The 9041-nt window shown below is 45.0% G+C and overlaps 1 protein-coding gene across 5 annotated transcripts in view; it reads left to right on the forward strand.

The window, feature by feature from the left end:
- Positions 1-8717, forward strand: part of RUNX2 (RUNX family transcription factor 2) — a 209049-nt gene extending 200332 nt beyond the window's left edge. For 3 of the 5 annotated variants that reach the window (XM_065886429.1, XM_065886431.1, XM_065886430.1), the window contains one exon: positions 7943-8421. In XM_065886429.1, coding sequence (XP_065742501.1) covers positions 7943-8421 — 479 coding nt within the window. Of the gene's footprint in view, positions 1-6280; positions 6347-7942 lie in introns of all 5 variants that reach the window. The other 2 variants (XM_065886427.1, XM_065886428.1) reach the window with 1 other exon arrangement.
- The last annotated feature ends 324 nt before the right edge of the window (positions 8718-9041 follow it).

Genomic DNA, 9041 nt, shown 5'->3' on the forward strand with positions numbered 1-9041 from the left:
TCATATGACCACCGCGGCACTGTGGGTGGCCCCTTCTGAAAGACACGGTGTCCTGGGTGCTGGCCTCCTTCCTGTGGCGGATCTGGTTTCAAAGACTATCCACCCTTCCTAGCCTTTAAAAAGTTCTTAATCAAGGCCTAGCAAGAAGATCTCTCTCGTTTTTCCTCCGTTTCTCTCCCCCCTTCACCCTTTGGTTTCTTCCTTCTCTCTTACCCTCCCTCCCCATGCACACACGGACACACACACACACACACACACACACACACACGCACTGCACATCTATGGCCTCCCTCCTTCTCACCGAGAGGAAATGTATTATTCCATCCATATCCTCAAAATTTGGGTGGGTTTAAGGGATGGTTGAAGTTTCTGAAAATTGCCAGCTTGTGCGTTGTTGGCTTTATTTTTATTTTTATTTTTCCTTTTTCTCTCTCTTTCCTTCAGCATAGCATACTTTCTTAGCCTTGGGATCAGCTGGTCTTTCAGAATTTGTGAGGGTGCAGTGGAAAAGTACAATTCATTACAACACGGAAAATAAATATTTATACTGGATAGTCGAGGCACTTTTCCTCTCTTTTGCAAAGCTATGGAGCTTGCTGGTCTGACCTCTCATTATCTTCAAAAAATCGATTTCAGATTCTCATTTTGCTGCTTTCTTCTCCATCAACGTGATCCATTACATTTCTCCCACGGGGGGGTATATTTTTCCACCCATTGTCTAATGAAATTAAAAGTAAAACTAATTTAGTGATTGATACTTGATCATTTTAGTGTGAGGGGACAAATTCAGGGAAAGTAAGAAAACCGACGTAAAAAATCTCTTAAAACCTCAATGTGGAAAATGCAAAGTAATGTTCTGTGTACAGTTGATTTTTAGGTAATGTTTACATAGCATTTCTGCTTCTGTCATGTTGCTTGCTCGGGTCTATGCTAGTAACTGATTCGTTTAGTAGATGCTTTGGAAGTGCTCGTCTGTTTTCAGTACCATACCGCGAACTAGGTGGCACAGTGTGTGGGGTCTTAGTTCCCTGACCAGGGATCGAACCCGTGCCCCCTACAGTAAAAGTGAGGAGTCTTAACCACTGGACCGCCAGGGAAGCCCCTGCTAGGTAGGATCTCAAAGAAGGATACACGGTTCTTCTTCTTCATTTGCTTTCCCTTTAGCTGGAAAATGAAAATGCTTCTCTAAAACCAGTGATGATACTTTAAAATGCATGGAGTGGTAAAATTTACATCTGTAAACGTTCCAGATGTATAGGGTAAAGAAAAGGTGATAGGGATTTGTATACCTGGGAAGTCCTTGTGTAGTGGTGAGCTTTGAAGGCAGTGCTTACGTACCCGGGTCTGGCAGAGGAAAGAGAGGTGGCCGTGAGTCTGGGGATGAGGGTTCTGAGTACATGCCCCGCCACAAAGAGGAAGGTTCGTACCGAGCAGTAGTGGGACGTGACCATGGAAGAGTAGAACAGAGGGCTCTGACTATGCCAATAGCCTCACCCTTATTTTCCACACCCCCTCTGCAGAGCTGCTCAGTCACGCCTGGTGAAGGGTGGCTGTGACCTGTGCTGGGTCGGGATGACCCCCTGTGGTTCAAGGATCTGCCCCTGTGTGGCCTGAAAAGGTGGAAGATTTTCCCCTTCTGTGTGTGTTTTCATAGAATGCAGATCTCTGGAAGCTCAAGGCCGAAGCTCTACGTTTCCCCACTGGCACGCACTGTCAGGGATGCAGACAGGGAGTAGCACACTCGGGCCTGAGACAGGAGGACCACGTTTTCATCTCGGGATGTCATGCAGATCCATGTGTCTCCAGGGTGCCATCTCGTCATCTATAAAGGTCATCCACAATTCTGGATGATGCTGACATACTGGCTCTATATACTACCTAGAAATTCAGACAGGAAGCAAGCTTTCCAGCCCACTCCAAATAAACCACGTGACCTTAGTGGCAACAGTTACCTTGGGGTCCAGAGGGAGAGGAGCGTGCTGACTCGCCTTCCCACAGGCTGTACCTTTCTGGCCTGGCTGTCTTTCTCCTTCCTCTCTTCTCCCCGTGGCTCCCCAGTGTAGACTTACACACAGATACGGGCTCTCAGGATATTGGGAACAGCACGGTGGCAAAACAGAGGAATCCGTTCACTAGTGGCAGCTGCCATTTGCGGGCCCCTGTCTGAGACGTGAGGTCAACTGATGTAACAATGCTTGGGGAGAGCTTTGACCACCCTTTAAAGAGAGCTTTAGGAGGTTTTATAGGTATGGAATCATATTTGAGTTACATTTTAGGTTTGATGTCAGCATTTCTTAATGTTTATTATAATATCTATTTTCTTGATGCGTCAAAAATGTACCAGCTGTTGTGCGGAGTTCCTGATCCCCCAGCTAATTTACTTATTTGTTGATTTATCCATCCATTCATACACTTATATTAAAAAAAATTTAAGCTCTTATAATATAGACAGTTCTGAGGGATATGAGAGGAAAATAAATCATCTTTACCATCCAAAGCTTACTTTGTAGTTGGAGAGCACAGGCTACAAAACAGCTAATAATTCAGTAAAGTAGTGGCTGAGGGCCCGAAAGAGTGACATGGAAAATAAATGCTATTTCGAACAGGAGTGAAATAGGAAATTATATAATAGAGCAGTTGGAAAGGTGGCAGCCAAAATGTAGAAGGGGAGGAAGATTCTTAGAGGAGAGCGGCTCTGTGGAGATCTCGTGTATTATATGTTCCAATAGAAAGGATGCTGCGAGGGGGTTAATAAAAAGTACCCGGACGTTGTTATTTGAGATTTAGTGTGGCGACAACTCCTACCATTTGGAAGGCCTCGATGAAGCTTTGAAGTTAACGCCTCATTGCCGAGAAGTATGATGGCTTTTCATTCTGTATATTTTTGCCCTTGCATTAAAAAAGGGCAGAGGACTCTGCATTTGCCCATCTGTGTTCCACCTGGATTCAAGGCCCCTTGTCCTTTTCTCCGCCTCGACCTGCCCTCCTTGGCTGGGGCGTGTAAATTCCACTGCTGAGAGGGGGTGATACATGGGTACGATGTTTCCTAGCTGTCAGCCCTGAATGGCAAGTACCCCGGTCTGCTATTTTTTTCAAACTCCTATTTCCATTCTTCTGAGAGCTCTCCTGGCCCATTTTCAACCAACCATAACGTCTTGAGGGTCTACTGAATAAGAAAATGCATGTGAAAGTACTTGGTAAAGGCCTAGAAACATCAAGTATCATTGTTATTAAGCCCCAAAGGGGAAGACGAACAGGGATTAGACTATCACTGCCCTCCGCAGCTCACTCTAGTTAAGAGTCAAGTATGACCCAAGATAACTCTCCTTAGCCATCGGGGTGTGGCAGGCGCTGAGTGGAGGCTTGCAGCCTGCAAGAATAAAAGATCAGAGCTTCTCTTTTATTCTCCCTTGTCTTGGTTTCACTCCTTTCCCCTACACTTTCCACTTGCTTGGGAGGCCCAAGAGACCTGGTTGGGTGAAGGGAGGCCATTTCGTTTTTCCCCATAGACTTTGGCGGATAGGAGCAAGAAATTTTTACTTTTTTTTTTTTTTTTATGCGGTACGCGGGCCTCTCACTGTTGTGGCCCCTCCCGTTTCGGAGCACAGGCTCCGGATGCGCAGGCTCAGCGGCCATGGCTCGCGGACCCAGCTGCTCCGCGGCATGTGGGATCTTCCCGGACCGGGGCACGAACCCGTGTCCCCTGCATCGGCAGGCGGACTGTCAACCACTGCGCCACCAGGGAAGCCCAGAAATTTTTACTATTAACATTGATTTTATTTTTATTTGAGCTTCACGGGCATTTTATTAATATATTCTTCCCCAGGTACACTGGGTTGTGAAAAACTGCTGCTGCTGCCGTTTCAATGAGCAAGGTTCTTGCAGCTCTATTTATGATAACGACATAAATCTGCAGCTGTCTGACTGGCTAAGGGTGCAGCGAGCAGTTGTGGAATGAAATGCATCTGTAGGGAACCAGCAGGTCCTAAGGGAATCAAGCCCTTGACCTTGGTCTCATTCACATTATGCCACGAACAACTGAATTAGGTGCTCACTGTTGAGCAGATTAGATCAACAAGTCCCGAAAGAGTTTTCAAATAGTGTCCCAAGAACAGTAGCTCTCATTGGGCAACACATGGGCGCCAGAAGAACCTACTTAAATATTTCTAGGCAAATTTATTTCGGCAGATAGGCTTGTAAGACAGCAAATGTCTATCTGTGGTTGTGTCCACCGAATTCCTTAAGGGTGACTAAGACTGCAGAGTGGTTAGAGGTCGAAGAGGTCTTGTCTAGCTGTGGTTCTGCCTCTCTGGAGCTTTGTGATTTTTGTAGAGCACATGGCTCCCTTCTCCGCTCAGCTTCCCTATTTGTCAGCGGGTTAGATTAGGATCATCTAAACAGTCAACGAGGGGTTTGGATTTTTTTTTCACCAGAGTACCCCAGACTAGCAGAGGAGGATAAATGGGTACCTTAGGGAATCTGGGGGCATAGTTTAAAGCTTCACAAGTGCAAAATTTTGTTGAAGTCATTTTTTGTTTGTCTGAAAATTCACCCAAGTGTTGCATTCTACTCCATATCATGTCCATGTTTACTGTACAGCATACGCTTGTCTCCATGCTGGGTAAAACAAGCCTATCAGGAAGATTCACCATGTTTATCTTGGGCTTCAAGTAACTCCTGGCAGTGCTGGCTTTATTTAATCGGTAGGTTGTAATCTGGAGTTTTAAACTGGCTCTAAGGCTACAAGGCAGATCACTGGGGCCGTTACTGAGCTTTGGCTTTACATTTCTAAAATTAGATTGGGGTAAGAGTACTTTTAGAACTCTCCAGGCTTTCATCCTGATCCTTTCAGTAAGTAGATATTATATTTTCTTTACTTTAGTTGATATAATATCCAGGTCTATAGATAGTTTGTAGCTGTACGTAATGTGGCTGGTGACATGGGTATGAATAGTTTGGGACACAAGGTCGAAATAACCTGAGAAGATGGTCTAAAAGGAAAACTGAGTTCTTGTACAGAACGGAGATTAGAAGTACAGGTACAACCCCGTTCAATGAAAGAAAATTTAGTTATATCCTTTGCTTCTGTAATAATTATTATAAATAATCGAAGGTTAGGAAGGGGTTTAAGTTCTTTCTTTTTAAGTTTAGAATTCCTTCCATCTCCCCATCATTGATTATTATATAAGAGCTCTCACATGATACGGCAGCAAGTTAAAATTTCTTCCTACAGAACACATTGCAGTGTAACACGAAATAACTAAGTTCTAGAAAATTTTATTCTTTGTAACATAAAAATTACCATATCATCCCTTTAAAGTCCTCATGAGCTCTCTTTGCCCAGAAGGAGTTAATCCTCAAGACATGACAGTCTCAAACGACTAGAAGTCATTGGTCAGAGTTCTGTAAAGCCAGCGGAAGTTTGTTGCATTATTTTCTATAAACCACAGCCAGGGCTCATTACTTGAAAAAGGAACGTCCATTTGCATTAGCTGGCATTTAGAAGCCAAAAAGGTAGAGTGATCCTGGCATGTGATGGATAATAAAAACATCAGACAAATGTATCAGGTAAAATCGAGAAGTTGGGGGTGGGAGGTGGAGAGAGAAATTCAAAACCACACTGGAGTTTACTGGCAGGGTTCCCACATAAAGGGTTTTAATGAGGCTTCTGCCTCAAAATCAGGGAAACCACCTGAATTTTCATTATGGCGACAGTATATTTTAAGTATAAATACCCACGAGAAGCATTTTTTACGTCGCTGAGCCTACCTGTGTGAACTCTGTGCTCCCGTCGGGGGCAAACGCTGGTGTTGTAAGGGTGCCGTCTTTCCATTTGAAATTGCTCCCATTGTTTAAGCACTACAGAAGCACAGGGCAGGGAGATGGCAGATCTCATCTGGCCCCGTTGGCGATTCTGTCCTCATCACTTCTTGTACCTTCTCACACCTGAGCTTGTCAGAATTTCCTATTTGGGTGGGGTCAGGGAGAGGCCAGCGGAGGATGGAAGAATTTATAAAAAGCAGAGAGTAACTGCCCAGACTGTGCTAGTTTTGGTTTGTCATCTTGAAAGTGTTTGCTTCTGGTGTTAGAAGCTGCTCACCAGCTTTTTACTCTCTGCTTATGGGCCTGTGGATTCTGGGAAGGTACTGTGAGGGGTGGGACCTTCTCTGCCTCCCCTTCCCCACCCCCAAGGCCGTTGCTTCTCCTCCTGTCTTGGGATTCACGGTGATAGAACGTTAGAGCCGGAAGGGAACTTAGAGCTCATCCCCTCATTTTACAGATGATGACACTGCCACCTCTGACTTCTGCCTCTGGCCTTCCACTCTCAGTAAGAAGAGCCAGGCAGGTGAGACTTTTCACAATTGCTGGGCTGGGCTGGGTGGGGCTGTCTGACTGGGACTGTCCGATGAGTGAGAAACACCTTGTTAACGATATATTGCTTTGAGGTAGTCACTTCTTGCTATCAGTGCACATCGCGGCACTTGCCCCGAGCATTTTATAAAGAACACAGGCAGTATGCATTTTAACAAAAATGAACAACTCTCGATCAGCACCTTGAAAGAAAAATATTGGGATGATTCGTTTAATAAATATTGTAGTATCCAAGAACGTGGCTAAGAAAATGAAAGCTGAAGAAGTACCTGCTCACTAAGACCTTCAAGAATTACTGAGTGCTTTCCCTTACAGATAAAAGTGGTAGGAAAAGCAAGTGTATGAGATCCAAAGGATTGGAAGGTTTTAGGTGTGAACAAAATCTTAAGAACACTGGTATTATAAAACGGCTTGTCACAGTTCTGTCAGTGTTAGAAATTCATAACCCTGTCTTTAAAGATCACAACTATAAGTTTTTGGCATTTCCGAAAACTGATTTCCACATGAAGTAGTTTCTAACTGTGGTTTCATAAGTTAAGTGCCAGAAATATCTATTAAGGAGGCGCCCTGTTAGCTTTAGAAGTTAAAGGACTTTACATTTTCGAGGAAAACTCTTTGCTTCAGGTTCCCAGTTCAAACTGGCCTGAAGCTAATTCTGTAGGATGTGGTACAGGGGTCCGGAGGGTGGATGGTGAGGTACCCTCCTGCTTTATCTCCTCTACCAGCGAGCCTTTCCCCAAAGCTGCTGTTGGCACGTGGCCTTAATCGGGTCCTACTTCTCCCATCGAGACTTGAAATGCAGTGATTCCTAGGTACCAAGCCTTCCCCCCACCCACTTTCAAAACCTGCTAGTTTATGACCCTTGGGAGAATTTCTAAGGGTCAGACACTCCCTATACACCCCCAGATAAGTAAGATAGTCCCAGAAAACATTGAAATCTAGTTTGATTTTTTTTTGAAATCTGTTACCAAGATGAGGAATAAAACAGGATTTCACATTATTTTAAGAGTTGAAGTGATAGGCCCACGCTAGGGTATCTTTTTGACGTTCCTTCATTGACAAGGGGCCCTGCTAAGAGTACCGAAAACAAAACGGATCACTTTGGAAATTCTTTATATTGGGTTGAGGAAAAGAAACGTGTCCGACTTAGTAAAAAGGTCACTTTCAAATATCTGAGGTACAACAAGGAACAAAAAGAGAGGGGAAAAAAAATCAATGAGGATTCAGTCTTAAAGTCTGGTGAGTGAATCTGTCTGATCAGAGTGTTGGGTTGGTTTACACACAAGACCTAGCACACATTTGGGCTTTTAAAGCCCTTTGGGATTCTCTGGGGGTGAAGAACTTGAGGCTCAATGCTGCTAAGACTGTAAAGTGAAAATCAAACAAACAGAAAAGCCCCAGAAGTCTGTGTAGCGACCGGTGCATTTGAAAGTCTGTTTGTGGCTTGCTGTTCCTTTGGGGGAAAGCTGAAGTTTTCTTTCTTTTCTTGTAAAAAAAATAAATTCTTTCGTGATTTTAACTGCTATTTACAGATGTTTCCCCCCCCCCCATCTTCTGTTGTAATTTTTAGGTGCTTCAGAACTGGGCCCTTTTTCAGACCCCAGGCAGTTCTCAAGCATTTCATCCCTCACTGAGAGCCGCTTCTCCAACCCACGAATGCACTATCCAGCCACCTTTACTTATACCCCGCCAGTCACCTCAGGCATGTCCCTCGGTATGTCCGCCACCACTCACTACCACACCTACCTGCCACCACCCTACCCCGGCTCCTCCCAAAGCCAGAGCGGACCCTTCCAGACCAGCAGCACTCCATATCTCTACTATGGCACCTCGTCAGGATCCTATCAGTTCCCCATGGTGCCCGGGGGAGACCGGTCTCCTTCCAGAATGCTACCGCCGTGCACCACCACCTCGAACGGCAGCGCGCTCTTAAACGCAAACCTGCCTAACCAGAACGATGGCGTTGACGCCGACGGAAGCCACAGCAGTTCCCCCACCGTTTTGAATTCTAGTGGCAGGATGGATGAATCTGTTTGGCGACCCTATTGAAACTTCCTCAGCAGTGGCCCAGCGGTCTCTGGGAGCCATATCCCAAATGTATCAACATATACATATATAGAGAGTGCATATATATGTATATCAACTAGCCTATCTACAAAGTGCCTATTTTTTAGAAGGTTTTTTTTTTTTTTTTTTTTTTTTTTTGTCTTGGCATTCACTCACTCCGTCATGATCTTGCAACCCTCAGAGGGTAGCTCTTGAGGAGCAAGAGGCCCAAGAGAGACAATCCTAATCAGATTTCAGATCATTCTCTCTTTAAACATGTACCTTTGTGAGCAAACAAAGGAAAACAAGGTACTTTTGTTGCTGTTGTCATTTGGTCCGTTATCCTCAGTAACCTGTTCAGATGCCAGTTCAGAGAGGTGGACTCCAAGTTCAGGAGGAAAAGCAAAGACGCTTGTCCCCTGTGCTTCGAAACCACACACCCTCACGGTGCCGCTGTGTGTGGACCAGTGCCCTCGGCAGACCCACTTACACAGCCGGCCCAGGTGCCCACGGAGGGGAAAGGGGCAGAAAGAATGCTTCCGTTCCCTTGCCATCCATTCAGAGTAACTGTTCCAAACTTCGGCTTTCACACTTTCTGCAAGTACTCATTTGAACTGTTTGGT

Source organism: Phocoena phocoena, chromosome 10 (assembly GCF_963924675.1).
Source record: "Phocoena phocoena chromosome 10, mPhoPho1.1, whole genome shotgun sequence".
Classification (NCBI taxonomy): Eukaryota; Metazoa; Chordata; class Mammalia; order Artiodactyla; family Phocoenidae; genus Phocoena; species Phocoena phocoena.